Source organism: Aspergillus welwitschiae, assembly GCF_003344945.1.
Source record: "Aspergillus welwitschiae strain CBS 139.54b unplaced genomic scaffold BDQ94scaffold_3, whole genome shotgun sequence".
NCBI lineage: Eukaryota > Fungi > Ascomycota > Eurotiomycetes > Eurotiales > Aspergillaceae > Aspergillus > Aspergillus welwitschiae.
In genome coordinates, this window is record NW_020798697.1 from 390,482 (window position 1) to 407,065 (window position 16,584).

Consider the following 16,584-nt stretch of genomic DNA (forward strand, 5'->3'; position numbering starts at 1 on the left):
TGCTTGTTCATCATTATCAGGGAAGAGTACTGCCAGGGTATACAGTTCAACTATCACAATGACCAATATTGGAGATATGCCTTGGCTTAAGGGGAAAATGGAGAAAAATAAGCAAATGTAGAAATAATTGGAAAAATGAAAAAGAAAAAAATGTCATCAATCATGAATGTCCAACCGCAAGTGTCGACACATTAGATGCAATGCCTCAAAGGTATGCTTATATGCGCCCGTCGACGATAACGCTCTCATACGGGATCGAAATATCAGTAGCAACCCACGAGTCTGTGCTCTTGGTGCTGCCCATTCGGGCTAAGTTGCGAATCTTGCTACTCAGGCTCTCGTTGACACTGCGGCCCCGACGGTGCTCAAAAGACATACGGCGTTGTTCCAGACCCGGACGGCCATCCATGTGAAGCGTAGGTCCTGTGGTCATCGCGCGAGGCAGCAGTCGACCGAAGTCTTCATTGTCGATGGCGATGTCTATCGTCCCCGAAGACTCGCGTGGAGAGGCCAAAGGTGCAGTTGGAGGAGGTGGCGGTGGAGGAGGACTCAAATGTTGGAGCTCCGGCAGAATAGGAGGATTCTCGGTCTGCTGGTTTGCCATTGCATTTTCAATGGTCTCCTCTATGCTAACCGTCACAGGGGAGCCGCCGTAGCTATGTCCACCACTGTCTCGACGGGGAGCCATACTTCGCGTTCGGCTCGTGGACCGACTTCTCGGGAGATGAGGGTTGTATCTTGGGTGCATTGGGAGATCCGTTGGTACAGCGCCAAACTGGTGGCTTTCGGGGACTGGAACGGACATCGAACGACCGATCCGCTCAGCATCACCCTGGTACTTGGCATCACTAAGTAGGATACCGGCGTCAGAAGGTACCGGGGGCGTCGGTGCTGTTTCTTCATAGCCGTTATATTTGGGGTGCTTCATGGCTTTCGGGGTTGCGGGCAGTCCCAAAGGCACACCAGACCTCGAAGAGTTTGAATCAGAGCTGCTTGGATACTCTGGAGAGCCCTTGTTTGTAGCAGTCCGGTTCCGGCCGGGGGTACGCGGCGCAAAAGCATTGATGGAAAATGTTGCATTCTCCAAAGCAGAACGACTCGGCTGCAACTCCCCTGGAAATGGGATGTTAGGCGCCGATGGATTGCGTGCCAGCGACAGGCGCCGAGCTTCAAGCTCTGCAGCGGCAAGTTCCTTCCTCCGCTGTTCCACAAGTTTATCCTGGAGGACAGCAGTGTGCTCCGCGTGAGATGCCTGTGCCAGCATGTTATTGTCACTATGACTGTTATCGACGATGTAGATGTCATCATGAGCGGTACTGCCATTGACAAATTCTATGACACCTTGTTGCGCGCTCTCTGTCGGCTCGGTATCGTGACGGCTACGAGACCTCGCTCTCGCCCACTTCGACTCAGATGGCGTCTCACCCCTCCCACCTGCACCCTTTTCAGGTCGACGACTGCCGCTCCGTTGGCGGGTTCGCAACCGTTCTCTATCACTCGCAACTAGTCTCAATGCGTCTTCTGCACTGGATCCTGGCAATGGAGACGAGGGAGACCGGGTGCCTGATTCTTGACGGTCCATGCTGCGTCCTCGACTGGAAGGATCTTGATTTTCCGTACCAAGATGGTTGGCTGTGTTTCGACTTGCAGAACGGTTTTGGCGGCGTTCAGAGGAGTTGCGCGAACGTGGTTTGCGGACCCTGCTAGCGCTGCGTGTTCGAGACGATGGCTTGTTGGCGGCATTGACGTTCATACGAGCCAGTTCCTCTGGCGACATTGGGACAGGAGATGAGGGAGAACGTTTGGCGGGTGGAATGTATCTCTTTTCATTTCGCCCACGCGTCTCCTGTGAAGCGTTCCTGGAACGGTACCTCCGAGCCGAGGTCTGACTGGCCGAGTCGTCCGTATTCCGTCTTCCTCTACCGTTATGATGATTTCCTTGATACTTCTTCGCGTGATAGTTCGCCTCGCCAAGGCTACTGATATACGGGTCAATGCTGCGGCCGCTAACGCTGGGGCTCCTTGCGGAACTGATACTATTCAACGTTGACGCTGGACTGCGGAAGTTGGCCAGCATCTCGGATTGGGCGTGCATGTCATTTTCCGATGCGTTGCGGTGATGAAGATTTAGCTGCAAGCCATCTGGTTTACGGTCTCTAGTTCCGTTTCGGCTGTCTGAACGCTCCTTCAAGGCTTCAAAAACTCCAGCAGCCGGAGAAGGAAGACCCTTGATGGTAGAGAATGTATCTGCTGTCGCTTGGACTGCGGTCTGAGGACTGGGCTTGTACTCTTCTGGGTCATAACGGGCAGATGATAGCAAACCAAGCTGTTCGTCATCTGCTTCCCCCCCTTTCTGCTCTAGCGGCTGGCTCTCGTCATTCTCTGACGTTGATCCATAGTCTAGCGCTTGTTTATTGTATCCCGTGGAGGGGAATGTAGGAGGGTGTACGTCAATTGGGGTCTCCCCGATAGATGGAAGACGCCGTCTGTTGAAGGCAGGCGTTGTTGTGCGCGTATTCATCGCGTTATTTATGCTCTGAATATTATTCAGCTTGTACGATCCAAACCCACCCGGAGACAAGGCAGATTCGACGACTGCAGATTCTGCGATCGGAGTAACCCCGGGGGCATTTGTTGGCGTTCTGTCATCTGACTTTAGTCCAGGGAACTTGAATCGATTGTTTGGTTGAGAGTCAAATGAAGTAATAAGCTTCAGCGCTGGTGTCTTCGATACCGGTCTGCCATTGACAGCTGGACTTGGGTGAGAGTTTGGCACCATAAGACTTGCTGGGTTCGGATAAGGTTCCGGAGATGTCATTGGAGACCTTCTGGTGATAGCTTCCGTGAAGGATGTAGCCTGTTGCGCAGCAGGAGAAGTCCATGGCTCGGAGGGCTCTACACCTGTGCACATGAAACATCTAATTGCGAGCTGTTGCTGAGAGTGAGACACAACATGCTCTCCCCACCGACGGACCAAATACGATTGTCGCTGCCAGTCTGTAGGCATCACAAGGCATGTCATCAGTATGGCTTCCATGTAATAGTTCTGAGAGACATAGACTTCGATGGCATCGTTTCTGTCTCCCAGTCCTAGGAGTATGGTGGCTGCCGTGTGGACATCTCCAATTTCTAGCAGCTTCTGGACCAATGCTTGTCCGATCTTGTTCGACTGCGATTCTCCAGACATCTGGCTAAATGCAAGGAGCATCCAGTCTGTGATTGAGGCTGGCCCCGAACTGATCATGGAAAGCATATTGTCTGTATCGGATTCTCCAATCCACTGAGCAAGTAGAACGGCGCTTTGGCTAGCTTCGGGATGGTTGCTCACTGGTCACAGAATTAGCGAATGTTTAGAAACATATCTAGTAAGCACAGGTTCTAACATACGTTCATCCCTAATCAATTCTTCAATATCCCCATCGAAGCCAAATACGACGCTCAGCATCTGTTGACGCAGATCGTCTGGCGTGAGGCGAGACTCGTCAAGGGGCTGATGGTGTCCATAAGGTACATCATTGAGGCGTGCGCGCGTAAATGGGAATAGATCCACTGGCTTTTCGGCAGGACTAAGCTGTACCTCGTTCCTCAGCCGTGAACCGGCGCGAGAGCTTTTGGTTGACGACATTGACACGGACGATGCGTAGGCATAGGAAGCTCCGGATGGTTGGGGCGTTTCTCTCCCGGATGCTGAGGTTAACGAGAATGAGGTGGTCGTCTGACCGGACCTACTGGGTGGTGAGAATGGTATCTTGTGCATGCCCGAGGAAGCCTTCGAGCTAACGGAATTCGTGACCGAATTGGCATGGCTCCTATTCACAGGGCTTGCGACATCTGCACGCTGTTGCCGAACAGCCTCAATTCCGTTCGTGTCAAATGGGGTCCTTCGAGAGCCAAACATCGCACCAGACTCCCTCATTGTTGGCGGTTCCTGCAAGGTGCGTAGTCTCGGTTGCTCCATAGGCGCCGGCAAAGCTCCAGCGGGGGCATGCTGCACATTCGCGACCATGGCAGGACTGTCTATATCGTACTGCTGAACAGTGTATTGAGGACCGAGGGTAAATAGTGTGGCGGTCGGCCCATAGTTGGCGAAGCCACGAGGATTGTCTATGGTGGGGATGGGCTCATACGTGACATGTTTTGTCCTGACATCCCAAGCCCACGTTTCGCTGTTGACGGGTTTTAGCTTCATAACCCGGGGGAAGATGACGACTCCTGCTTACCCTTCAAGAAACTGCACGATCCTGCCATTCTTAGACCAAGCCATCCACTTTGGTTCAGTGGCCGGGGAGCCATCAGACCTCTTGAGCACTCTGATCACGCGTGGGGCCTCTTTCTGCGGTGGTTTCGCTACACTCCAAACTCTCAAATCACCATTGGCTGCCAAAGTGGCTAGCATATCTGACTTCTGCTTAGACGAGGATGCATGCCACGCTAACGAGATTATCGCCGATGGTCCTCGTGAAGTGGACATGGTATGTAAGATGCTGAATGTTGGGTGCAGTGTCGCGAGCATAATGGAACCATTTTGATAACTAAGCCGAACTGTTAGACCATTCGACTCTTGTGAGGACTAGGCGCAGTTTACCTACCCAATGGCATAGGTTCGACAATCCGTAGCGGGGGCTAGAGCGGTAATGGGATCAAAGATGGTGCGACACGAAATATGCTCCGAGGTAGAAGGCTCAAATATGATCACGTCTCCTTTTTCATTACCTGCGGATGGTTGTGAGCGCTTGTTTATAAGAGAACTTTGTGGATGGGAGGGGTGTTACCAAAGGCCACATTGCCGTTCCGCATCCAGGCGGCAACCTTTAGCTGCTCGAAGGAGGCGAACCTAGCGAGTACGCTTCCTGTGAACAGGTCCCATACAATTGCAGTCTGGCTGACATCGTAACTGACCACCAGCCTTCCCGCACCACGCTCGCTAACATTATCCACATATATGAATCCGATATCGTCTTGGTGATTTTCGAAGCGTCGTTCGAGCGCCAAAGTATCATGGTGGAGACATACAATCACCGAGCCCTGAGCATAAAGAAGTAAAGACGCAGTAGACGCACATGGCTCAAGCCGGGCAGGAGGTGTCTGTGGCTGTGTTGATACCGGGGGTGCGGCAGGCTTCATTCTCGAAGGTCGAGGATCTGGGACTTGAACTGGATTTCTGTTCCATGATAGTTCAACCATCGTTTCGAAAGCGCCGCAGAGAGGTCCCTGGACGGGATGCTGGATGTGTTTATTTCCTGTTCCCTGTCCCAATCCCAAGCTCCGTCTCCAGACAAGCAAGTGTCAAGTGCTCGGTCCAGGCACAGATCACTTCTGGAACAGTTAAATAATCAACGATGACGGCGTGACAAGGGCAGAGACGCTATCCGTCCAAAACGAGCAATGGTAATTATAAACCTCCCATTGGCACGTAGGACAAGACGAGAACGATACGAGCACCAAATGAGTGCAGTCCCGCTCAGGACAGCCAACGGAACGTCACTGCTTCAGATGCCTACCGACTCGAGAACACAATTTTCAACGTGATCTCAACAGACATTTGACTAGAGAATTGAGACCACAGTTAGAGTGCTGATATACGAGTAAGAGGAATGATTCGAATGACGGCCTTTCGTCTCAACAGGCTTGGGGTTTGGGGGTGGCGAGGAAGAAGCGAGGTTATAGCAGGGTACAGCGACAGACGATGGTGATAGCGCGCTAAATCCGAACCGAACAAAAAGGCAGACGCACAAAAATGCAACTGAAAGACAAAGAATGATGCAGTGGAACGACCAGGGATACAACGCACTAGGCAGGCTACCACGTTGCTGGCACGAATTGTGGAGGGGAGAAAGATAATAAGGAAGACCAGGGCAGAGGCGGGGAGGGGAGCAAAAAGTAAAATGAGGAACGATTGCACTAACACAAAACACAGGATTCACGCGGAGCATGGACTGATAGTCGTGCTCTGGCCCTGTGGACTCTTAATCCTTATTATTCTCCTGAAGGCGCCAGCCTTGAGAGTCCGTTGTGTGGTCATCAAGGAGAGTTTCCTGTGAAATCTGAGACGTCTCCGAAGGCAGCGGAGAGAGTCGATCGAAATCTCCAGCCATCAAGCAACACGAGCTAGCGCCAAGGGGAGTGGGCGGCGCTTCCATGGATCAGGATATCATCGATATGGGACGAGCAGGGCGTTCAACGACTTAATTAGCGGACGAGGGCAAATAAGACCCGTCGAGCGACATGAGGAGCTGTCGGTGGCTCCATCAGCGGCACACCAACAAGCATGCAGCAGCGAGACGTGGAAACCGGAGTGCAAAGCAGACTGCCAGTCGATCCTGCCGCGTCTGACCAGGGGGGGGCTGCGAGAGGAGTTCAGTCATCTTCGTGTTACGCCGTTGGCGGGCTAACCAGGAGCTATAGGAAGATCAAGCGGGCTAATCATCGAACGATGCCGCCCACAATCAACATGAAGCGCAATCGGTGGATAGGAAAGAGTTTGAGACTAAAAATGAAGGAGATGAGATGAGCGCCAATTGTTGCACCGGTCAAAGGTGGGCGGGAAATGGGGGGGGTGAGAGAGTGAGAGAGAGAATCGGACGGGGGCCATACTAGTGAGGTGAGTTAGTAGTTAGTACGGAGTTGTGGGTGGTGGTTAGTTCAATCCTATTGCATGCGTCCGTTTTTCCCAGGCGGGGCTGGAGTAGTACCAGTGACTTAGTTAGTACTAAGATTTGGTATGGGAGGCAGAGGTATACAATACCTTACCCAAGGGGAGTTCTGCATGGCCAGCGGCTGCTGTCAGGGACCTTTCCCGCCGGCTCCTCAGGCCTGATTGGCTTGCGGACTGCAGAGGGCGTTTCTTCACGCTGCAGGCCTCATCACTCGGTTGTGCCAATCAGCGCCGGCACCCGCCCTGGAGTCGCCCTCAAGTGACCTGCTCGGCGCGTAAATGAGCGCTCTGACTGGTATCGCCAAACCCTCCCCTCGACTGCTCAACCCGTGTGGCCAGCAGGATTGTGGCTAATCTTGGGTGATGTGCTGTGGGACTTTGAATCACATCCCTCGACGTGCTGGGGACGGAACTACTGAGGTACGTGATATACTTGGGTACTTACGTGGAATGGAACACTGAAATAGTACGTAGAAGGACCGAAATAAACAGGAGACATACTACAATCTTGCCTTGAAAATGTGGAAATAAGATGGCGCACGCAGGTGCTATCCTTAGACCTTGAAGATAAACCGAAAAAAAGCCATCATTGCAAGTGCTGTAAGGCCGCCTATTACCGATACCATCTGAATTGCGCTCACCCTTCTCGAGATGGATAGTGGCGCTACATGGTTAGTATAAACTATGGCGGTGTAGTAACCGATGGTACTACTCTACCACAACAATTTCCAGACTGAAATACGCTAGGATTATGAATGCGAAAACCATCACCGTCTACACGACCTTATTATTTTTCTTTGGGAAGGCCGAATACTTCAGATGGCCGCAATATGGTGTACCTTCATCGGCGATTTATTTGACACTGACAGGAGCTAACGATCTGAACGGTCGGTCACAGTCGGAGCTGGTGAGACAACAATTCTATGCACATCCAGCTAAGACATACATGGCTGGACTAGTATACGGAGTATGGAGTCCAAAATAGCCCTTCCACAGATGGGCACGGCCTGTGCATGCAATGTGATGAGATCAACTAGAAGCTGCGCTGTGACTGGCGTCCTTCGGGACTAGTGGGAGGTCCCGGGGCTTAGACATTGCGGGGGTGGTTGAGGAGCTCGGACGGTGATGAGATTTTGCCTCTTCCCTGGATGTGATAAGAAAGACATCGGGAGAGGCAGGCATTCGGCCCATAACGGCGGACGGAGACTGACTGAAATTCATCATCCAACAAGATGCCTCGTGCACGGTAGGATTCAGTCTGTGTCACGCTCGGGACAATGGCATTATGGTCATCTAATATTTAGACGAATACTCTTCAGCTAGAGCCAGAGTGCAACTGTACATACACTTGGGCCTTTACGTTCCTTCCGATGATGCCAACGAGAGTAACAAGAAGCTCTAGACTTCGCGACAGGGAACTACTATTTCCAGTTAGCCGGACGGGGATGCCGTGCAACGCAACAAGCGGTCACGGGTAGATCACATGATAGCGGAACTACTTGACTCTGGCTATCGCGGCAAAACATCGGCCCGTGATCTGATTTTCCGCCTTCTCCAAAATCTTCTGGGCTCAACGATATCGATAGCAACGAATACCGATCCCGTTCCCCGCTGGTGTACTTTTTCTTTCTATCTAGCGGCCAAGGTTAATTATCACAAAATGGGTGTGCAAAAGAAGACTCGCAAGTTCGCGCAGGTATGTTCCTGTGGGTTTCGCAGCAGATACGGAACGGAAACTGATCCTACTGAATCTATAGATGAAGCGCGCCATCAAGGCCCGTGATGAGCGACTGAAAAAGCCGGAAGCGAAAAAGGAGACGCCCAAGGAGGATCAGCTGACTCGACAAGTCACCCAAGCTCCTTCGAACATGTTCTTTGCCGCGAACACTGCCCTTGGCCCTCCCTACCACGTGCTGGTCGATACCAACTTTGTTTCCCACGCCATTCGAGCCAAGCAGGACCTACTTACTTCGATGATGGACTTGTGAGTCGGAACACTGTTTGGACTTTGGATATATGCTAAGACTGGCTGCAGGCTGTACGCGAAGTGTATTCCGACCTTCTCAGACTGCACTATTGCGGAATTGGAAAAGCTGGGTGACAAGTACCGCCTCGCACTCCGGGTTGCCAAAGACCCTCGGTGGTCTAGGGTTAAGTGCTCTCACAAGGGTACCTATGCAGATGACTGTATCGTGGATCGGGTGAGTGGTTACTCAAATTTTTCTTGGGTAGCACAGCGCGCTAACGACTCTTGTAGGTGACCAAGCATAGAATTTACATTGTGGCGACCAACGATCAAGATCTGTGTCGCCGCCTGCGCAAGATTCCTGGTGTTCCGATCATGAAGGTTGCTAGGGGCAAATTCACCATCGAGAAGTTGCCCGATGCTTTGGATTAAGCCTGGTAAAAAAGCAAGGCAACAAAAGAAAAAGAAAGAAGATGTGTGTTTGATACCACGCCACAGCACGACGTTTCACGAAGATATACCCCAAGCACCGCTTACTAGCGGATGCGGATTCAGTTCGTCTTCATCTTACAAACGAGGAGCTCGTCTGGTCCCACTGCGTCCGAGCACGATCATCCTGTCTGATGTTATGCAAGTCCATGCGATGGCAACGCTACCTGGCAGGCCAGGTCGAGCTGCATATTGGCTTGCGACATGCATAATGGGCTGGTCCAACTTGATGACCAGATAGTTCTGACGACCGCCATCATGTTATGCACACGGTGGACGTGACGAAGCAAGACAGGCGGAAGCCGATACTCGGAGAGCTTAGATAACAGATAGATAAATGGTCAGTGCCGGCTGTTCTAGCCTTGCCAATTGCAGCTAGAATCGAATAGCAGCTTAATCGTATTCTGTTTAATCTCCACGCTTACTTCGGAATACTAGCTATAGTTCGTATCTATCCCCGAACAAGATAGTTGTCCGGGTGATTCTGCACGCAATCAGGCCATGGCCACATCACTAATCACCTGTTGCGTAGCCATTTGCAGTAGTACTAAGCCATTTACCAAAAGAGGAACGATTGATGGCTATGAAAGACGCAATGCACACCGGCCGGCGCAAAGTGTGACTCAATTCCTCCGCGTGCGGGGAACCGGTTCCAGAAACGCTTATCATCCCCTCAATCCCCGCCAACATTATCATCACACCACTTGCATACACACATACACACAATCCAACCAGTCTGCAAAGACAATCACAATCACAGCATAATGGCCGAAAAAGAAACCATTGTCGTAATAGGGTACGTCGTATCCCAATGCCACCCCCTCAACCACAACAACAGCACCACTAACCACCCCCACCCATTCCAACCAAACAGAGCCGGCATAATCGGCCTCACAACAGCCCTCTACATCCAACAACGCCTCTCCCCATCCCAACGCGTCCTCATTGCAGCCCGAGATTTCCCTCACAGCACATCCCTAAACTACGCCTCACCCTGGGCAGGCGCCCACTACCGTCCCGTCCCTGGCTCCAACGCCCAACACACCCGAGAAGAAGCACAAGCCCGCCGCACCTATGCACACTTCAAGACACTCGCGGCTCAGGAGCCGGGCGCAGGTGTCCAGTCCACCACTGGCATTGAATACCTCGAGAACCCGCCGGCGGAGTACCTCGACGAGAAGAACATCCAGGCTGCGTATGGGCATTTGGATGGGTTTGAGTACTTACAGCCCGGGCAGATGCCGGGGGATGTGAATTGGGCTGTGAAGTATAAGACGTTTGTGGTGAATTCTCCCGTGTATTGTGCGTGGTTGTTGAGGGAGTTTGTGTTGAGGGGTGGGGAGGTGAAGGAGTACACATTCGTAGATTTGAGGGAGGGGTTTTATCTCGCGGAGAGGGTGAGGGCTGTGGTTAATTGTTCTGGGTTGGGGTTTGGGGATGAGAAGAGTTATATTATTCGGGGTGAGTGGTTGTTTTCTCTTGGAGGACCTTGATGTTGCTGACTGACTAACCAGGGCAAACGTGTCTGGTGAGGAATCCTTGCTCGGCTACTATCACTCGACAGAATAGCGATGGCTCGTGGTCCTTCTGTATTCCACGCCCATTGGGTGGTGGGACAATTATTGGGGGCACGAAGCAGCCGCATAATTGGGATCCTAATCCGTCAATGGAAACACGGGCCCAGCTATTGGCGAATGCTGCCAAGTGGTTTCCCTTCAAGGAGGGAAGTAAAGAAGAGTTCGATGTGATTCGTGATATTGTTGGCCGTCGACCAGCACGAGAGGGGGGCATGAGGATTGAGGTGGAGAATATAAATCAAGGTCAGGAAGTGATAGTTCATGCATACGGAGCTGGGGGTCGTGGTTTTGAATTGTCCTGGGGTGTGGCAGAGGATGTTTACGACTTGATGCGACAAAACGGATTAATAAAGGCAAAAGCCTCGCTATAGAGTCGCCCACCTGAGAGATCCGCCTGACTACAGAAAGTTGCTCGGCTATTGCGCTACAGCAAGTACATGCGGCATACAAAGCTATGAGTGAAAACTGCATGGCAGCTGCAACTTCGGTAGAAGGAAGATGATACAACTTTTCGTCTATTGTTCGTAACACTACTTATCACGGAATATGGTCGCCACGGACATTGAAGCATATCCAAACATCGGAAGGGCCCATTCACACAGGTCGAGTCTCCCGATCGCCAGCGGGTCTCGTGTATGTGTCTCAGATCCTTGTAACGCTCACATTGACAAAGTATAGTGGCTTCAAAACCAGCATTGTCAACAGGTAGAGATGTTGTGTGCGTGGCCAATTAGCTCCTTCTGGACTAGGTCAGTAACTTTTAGAACACATCAACGGCACTCATACCTGATGCCGGGTCGAGCTGACTATGGCGAAGGAGCCAATGGGGCCCAATTGCTGGGTTGGGTATTTCCGCAAATCTTGAGGTGATCATCCGGTATAGTCATGTTCTGCAGCTGGTCCGGTGCTTCGATAATGATCGCCATGAGGCGGATCTCAACGTGCCACTCAATATGGCAATGGAACATCCAGATGCGTAATTGACCGATCAACGTCAGTTTGGAGACATCTAATCTGCAGCGAGGGAATACTTATCAGGATTCATTGCACGGAATCTAATCACGAAATGTCCCAGAGGCTCCACCATGAGCGTATCTCTGCGCATGGGAGTGGCCGAAACGTTACGGTAGCCATCAAAGAAGCCACCGTACGGGTAGGTGCGCTGCAGCACCTGGAAATCATGACCGTGGAGATGCCACGGGTGGAGGTTGTCATGGTGGTTGTTGAGAACAATCTCAACCACATCACCATAATTAACAACAAAAGGGTTCACATCCCCATAAAGGTCCGGGTCCATGCAAGCCTCAGGGTCAGAATAAATGGCAGTATACAGCGTGGGCGAGTCGGGAGCGTTATATGTCATATTGTTGATGCTGTAGGCGGGCTTTCCATCCACTGTGGTTGGGTAGACATCGAAGATGAATTGGTGTTGTATTGGGTCGATCAACGGAAGATTGTCTCTCGGTGTCAAGGTCACATCGTCGAGGAAGTCCAGACTTGCATTGTTGACGTGAATCACTGGTGGAGGAGGCAAAGGAGCATCTTCATTGTACATGAGCCATGCGGTGCCGTTGGGATTGTACCCTTGAGGAGGGCTCCTTCCCTCTTGAACAAACATTTCGTCAATATCGAGACCGTCCCAGATCGCATAGTTTTTGCTAGTATCGTTTTTGGTGGTGAGGAGGATGTCGACTCGTTGCCCAACGGCCACACGCAGATACTGGGGTGGAAGAAAATGCGGTTCCACTGCAATGCCATCCATACCAACAATGGTCATGTCGTGGTCGTCAATGACGAGTGCATGGCCGGGAAAATTACCCATGCAAACAACGTGGATCAGGTAGGTCGTGCCGGGCTTGACGCTGATCTTGGTGTTATGCATGTCATTGAACAAAACCGCATCAGGCAGTGGCTCTTGACCGCCATAGGGGGCATGGTCCGATGGAACAATGAATTCATCGAGCAAGACGGGTATTTGTACATGATACCAGTCTGATAAGGTGAGAGTCATTTCCTCGTCATAGTGATACGGTGCAGGAACATTATCGTGCACGATGATGGGTCCGCGCAACCCATCAGGATATTGACCAGGCTCGTGGGAGTGGTACCAATATGTGCCGGTTTGGTTGATCTAGATCCATGGGTCAGAAGGCGCAGTTCAGGTACTGATCCAGCAAGCAGGGTCAGCTTACCGGAACAATGTAGCGCATCCGCTGGTTGGGGTGGAGCTCGCATTGAGTGACTCCTGGGACACCGTCCATGTACCCATTGTAGTTCTGATGGAGACCATGCCAATGGATTCCGGTGGACTCGTTACCCAGCCCGTTGTACACGTCGACGATGAGGTTATCGCCAACATCGACGTCGATCTGAGGACAAGGCCAGTGTCCATTGATGCCGATCACAGGCCTCGCATACCCATCCGGTGCTGCAGTCACCCAAGTTATATTCCAATCCAGGTACACATCTTTGCTCGATACCTGTTGGACGAACCCGTACAGGCCGAGCGTGATGAGGGTTCGGATCATTGCCGCGGCTTCAAGTATAGCATTCACCGGACGCGGGCGCAGACTTTCGGAGCAATTCCTGAAGGGAAGTCGAAAATAAGTATGTACAGACAACTGCTCGGGCTGCTAAATTATGAACAAAAAGTTAGTTCAGCCCGCGGAGCAACAAGGAAAGGAACCCTTGGCGACTTGGATGCCTCGCCGGTGTCGCCGCCTCGGCATCAGATCCAAACAAACATTTCTCGCATGGCCGGAGCGCAAGCCTACAAATGAGCCGATCCGATGCGAGTCGTGCTTTCAGTCGCCGCCCGGGGGAAATCATTCCAGCATAGACATGGAATGCAAGCATGTAACCTGTCCTTGCTTCAAGGGATGGGGAAGGAGAAGTAGGGAGTCGGCCAGCTTCTCCTACATGCAGATACCTTCCCAGTTCAGAGATGCAGGATGCCCCAGCAAGAAAATTCCTGAGGTATTGGCACACTTGTCTGGTTCTGGATAGCTGGATACATTGACGCCTAATGGCGGTTACTTCAGCTATGAAGGGGGCCAAATCTCAAGGCACTGTGCGATAGATGTCCGAGTACTACTGTTGCAACAGTAACTCGCTTCAATGTCGTTATCTGCACGCTAGCCCTTGATGCCTTCTCTACGGAGTAGAGTAAGTCTCCATGCTTTGTGTTCCTCTTCTTGTGCCAATAGGCCTCTGGAAGTCTCCGGCCTTGGAATACTTGGCCTCTTTTGGGAAAGCATATTTGCTTGGTCGAAACTGGCCATACCACTGCTCCGCGACCGAGACCTTGAAGCAGAGAACAATCCTTCCTCATCCAGACCGCGACAGCAGGCATTGGAATGCGCCTTCCGCCTTGGAATCGGGGGGATGCAAGGCATTCACTCGATGAAAGAACTACCGTTGTGAACATGCCCTGTTCACCCGTAGGCAGTACATATTTGGGTCCACCAGGTGGCTACCACGATGTTCTCAACATCGAGCACTTACATGAAGTATTTCTGACTCTAGTTAAGCTGCAATGAGTATAATATGTACGCCAACCAATCACGTCTATCCTCGGCAATCGACCGCTTCGATCTAGTTTAATTGTGCAGCAACACATACTCCAAGAAGTTTAGGCTCCCGGATTAGCGGTCTCTTCCCTTCCAAGTAGAAGCTCTTGGTTGGGCTCGAACATGGATGCCTGGGACTCAAAGCATGATCTGGTATAGCGGAAAGTCGTCAACATGGCACAACGCAGGCAAGGGAGTTTCAACTACTGCCACCCAAAGCAAACTCTCACCCCAACCTCTGTCAGCGGAACAGTTTGTCAAGCCTTACCGATTGTCCGAGACCCGAGACAGACAGTGACGCCCCTTGTTCCCTCAGCGGCCGTGGATTGGTCAGCCCCCCTGCGTTTGTAGCCCTAAGTACTCTCAATGGTGGTTGTGATGTCACAAGGTTTAGAGGAGAGTTCATGTGCAACCCAGTCGGCAAGTTTCGCCGTGAGTACCTTACATTGAATGGGCTACGTTTAAAAAGGGTCCTTCAATGCTGTCTCCCGCCTGAACTGTAAATCTTCACATTGTCTACTCACAGACTGGACGACGCGAACAAGCAAGCAAACACAATGGCTCCTTGGATCCTCGGCGAGAAGTTCAACACCGTTTACCCCCACAAGGGCTCTATCAAAGCTCTTTGGGAAACGAAGTGGAAGTTTGCAGTAAGTTTTCACTGGTGGTCGGCATCACCACCCCTTGCTCAGTGGTTGGCCAACCGCTCAGCCAGGTCTTATCTAACGTAGCATGCAGTGTGAAAAATCAGTCTATCCGTTTCACGACGGTGCCATCGAAGACTTTCGACCTATCTTCCAAAAGCTTATCGATGTAGGTTATCATACTCTTGCCATGTGCGCCTTACGAGCGCAAGGGTAAAATACTCACTTCTAGATAGGAAAATATCAACGATGCCTACACCGATGCCTACACGCAGGCTTTCTTCCCGGTTGCTGAGGCACTCGAAAATAAGGCGTCGGCTGCTTTGAACAACAACAATGTGGAGATGGCATCTGACTTGCTCCGAAGAGCTGCTGTGGTCTACCGTATCTCCCGCTTCCCATATGTCGACCCGACCAGAGAAGACATCAAAAAAGAGGCCTTCAACCGCCAGAAGAAGGTCTATCTGAAGGCAGCATCCTTCTGGAAGCCCACCATCCAGGAGGTCATCATCCCGCACAAGCATAAGTCGGCCACCGACGGAGCCTATGTTCCCCTTTTTGTTCGTGTCCCGGAACATGCGACGGCGGAGAACCCCGTCCCAGTTGTAGTTCTAATGACTGGTCTGGATGGATACCGTCCCGACAACAGTCAGCGTACGCATGAGATCATCAACCGGGGTTGGGCAACAGTTATCTGTGAGATCCCCGGTACCGCGGACTCGCCTGCCGATCCCAGCGACCCCGAATCGGCGGACCGTCAGTGGACTACCGTTCTCGACTACATGGCGACTCGTCCGGAGTTCGACATGTCCCGGGTTGCTGCCTGGGGTCTAAGTGCTGGTGGGTTCTACGCCATCCGGGCTGCACATACCCACCGTGATCGCTTCGTGGGAACCCTCGCCCACGGACCGGGCTGCCATTACTTCCTGGACCCCGAGTGGTTGAGCCGTGTTGATGACCACGAGTACCCATTCCTGTAAGTACTGTGACCACGTGTGTCATTTCCAGCGACACTAATGGGACATTCCGTAGGCTCACCCCTGCCTGGGCCAAGAAGTACGGCTACTCCAACCCGGAGGATTTCAAGAAGCATGGCCAGAAGAAGTTCTCTCTTCTAGAGACGGGCATCTTGGATCAGCCCAGCTGCAGACTGTTGCTGCTCAACGTAAGACCGATACAGCCGCGATCTTCCGTATAATACTGACCCATGCTATGCAGGGTGTGGATGATGGCGTCACCCCCATCGAAGACTGCCTGATGCTCTTCAATCACGGAAGCCCCAAAGAGGGAAGGTCAGTCAGCTCCCTCCAATTCTGCATTTGCCTAGTACTTAACCATGATCGCCCTTTAGATTCTTCCATGGACTACCCCACATGGGATACCCCCACAGTCTGGTCCCGTCGTACAAGTGGTTCGAGGACGTTCTGCGCTCGCCCCAAGAGCCTCTCAAGAACTGAAAACGAGGGCTATTATCGGTGCGCCGTACATATATAAATAGATATTTATGTGAACGGCCAGTTTCAACGGAATGATCGACAATGATGACAGTGATGACTGCAATGAGATGAGAACATGGGATATCTCTTACTTGGTCCACACAATCTTAACATATCACTTTAGTGCTAAAGCCAGATTTTGACTGACTCTCTGTCTGTCTGCGTAATTGCAATGTCTTGACCGGAAT

General features: G+C 51.8%; 6 protein-coding genes across 6 annotated transcripts; 3 read left to right on the plus strand and 3 right to left on the minus strand.

Annotated features, from left to right (window-relative positions):
• Positions 1–92: 92 nt before the first annotated feature.
• BDQ94DRAFT_71387 (uncharacterized protein) lies at positions 93–5,395 on the minus strand. The gene is made up of 5 exons (XM_026776375.1): positions 4,773–5,395; positions 4,590–4,713; positions 4,221–4,532; positions 3,388–4,166; positions 93–3,327 (listed from the first exon to the last, which is right to left on the minus strand). The coding sequence occupies exons 1-5, from the start codon at positions 5,182–5,184 to the stop codon at positions 218–220; spliced, it is 4,737 nt and encodes a 1,578-aa protein (XP_026630940.1). The 5' UTR covers positions 5,185–5,395; the 3' UTR covers positions 93–217.
• BDQ94DRAFT_71391 (uncharacterized protein) lies at positions 5,366–6,042 on the minus strand. Its single transcript, XM_026776376.1, has one exon. The coding sequence runs from the start codon at positions 5,931–5,933 to the stop codon at positions 5,547–5,549; it is 387 nt and encodes a 128-aa protein (XP_026630941.1). The 5' UTR covers positions 5,934–6,042; the 3' UTR covers positions 5,366–5,546.
• A 941-nt stretch (positions 6,043–6,983) lies between these two features.
• On the plus strand, positions 6,984–8,220 carry BDQ94DRAFT_135304 (uncharacterized protein). Its single transcript, XM_026764639.1, has 4 exons — positions 6,984–7,075; positions 7,130–7,255; positions 7,307–7,326; positions 7,403–8,220. Exons 3-4 carry the CDS (start codon positions 7,307–7,309, stop codon positions 7,638–7,640), a joined length of 258 nt encoding a protein of 85 aa, XP_026630942.1. The 5' UTR covers positions 6,984–7,075; positions 7,130–7,255; the 3' UTR covers positions 7,641–8,220.
• Positions 8,221–8,315: 95 nt separating this feature from the next.
• Positions 8,316–11,058, plus strand: BDQ94DRAFT_156728 (Fcf1-domain-containing protein; the record flags this gene model as incomplete). The annotated part of the gene is made up of 6 exons (XM_026768657.1): positions 8,316–8,351; positions 8,413–8,639; positions 8,691–8,856; positions 8,913–8,985; positions 9,987–10,571; positions 10,625–11,058. The coding sequence occupies 6 exons, from the start codon at positions 8,316–8,318 to the stop codon at positions 11,056–11,058; spliced, it is 1,521 nt and encodes a 506-aa protein (XP_026630943.1).
• A 435-nt stretch (positions 11,059–11,493) lies between these two features.
• Positions 11,494–13,215, minus strand: abr1 (multicopper oxidase abr1; the record flags this gene model as incomplete). The annotated part of the gene is made up of 3 exons (XM_026773869.1): positions 11,494–11,696; positions 11,738–12,818; positions 12,880–13,215. 3 exons carry the CDS (start codon positions 13,213–13,215, stop codon positions 11,494–11,496), a joined length of 1,620 nt encoding a protein of 539 aa, XP_026630944.1.
• A 1,495-nt stretch (positions 13,216–14,710) lies between these two features.
• On the plus strand, positions 14,711–16,581 carry ayg1 (heptaketide hydrolyase ayg1). Its single transcript, XM_026773870.1, has 6 exons — positions 14,711–14,906; positions 14,995–15,069; positions 15,137–15,876; positions 15,933–16,065; positions 16,119–16,192; positions 16,252–16,581. Exons 1-6 carry the CDS (start codon positions 14,814–14,816, stop codon positions 16,355–16,357), a joined length of 1,221 nt encoding a protein of 406 aa, XP_026630945.1. The 5' UTR covers positions 14,711–14,813; the 3' UTR covers positions 16,358–16,581.
• The last annotated feature ends 3 nt before the right edge of the window (positions 16,582–16,584 follow it).

Bases quoted from the DNA above. Each gene is read 5' to 3' on its own strand.
- BDQ94DRAFT_71387 (XM_026776375.1), bottom strand. From the start codon at position 5,184: ATGGTTGAACTATCATGGAACAGAAATCCAGTTCAAGTCCCAGATCCT. The intron at 4,167-4,220 runs GTAAGCAGGAGT...ACCCGTCAACAG, and splicing joins ATCGTGCAGTTTCTTGAAGG to CGAAACGTGGGCTTGGGATG. The intron at 3,328-3,387 runs GTATGTTAGAAC...TTCTGTGACCAG, and splicing joins AGAATTGATTAGGGATGAAC to TGAGCAACCATCCCGAAGCT.
- BDQ94DRAFT_71391 (XM_026776376.1), bottom strand. From the start codon at position 5,933: ATGCTCCGCGTGAATCCTGTGTTTTGTGTTAGTGCAATCGTTCCTCAT.
- BDQ94DRAFT_135304 (XM_026764639.1), top strand. From the start codon at position 7,307: ATGGATAGTGGCGCTACATG. The intron at 7,327-7,402 runs GTTAGTATAAAC...GAAATACGCTAG, and splicing joins ATGGATAGTGGCGCTACATG to GATTATGAATGCGAAAACCA.
- ayg1 (XM_026773870.1), top strand. From the start codon at position 14,814: ATGGCTCCTTGGATCCTCGGCGAGAAGTTCAACACCGTTTACCCCCAC. The intron at 15,877-15,932 runs GTAAGTACTGTG...GACATTCCGTAG, and splicing joins GACCACGAGTACCCATTCCT to GCTCACCCCTGCCTGGGCCA. The intron at 16,193-16,251 runs GTCAGTCAGCTC...ATCGCCCTTTAG, and splicing joins GGAAGCCCCAAAGAGGGAAG to ATTCTTCCATGGACTACCCC.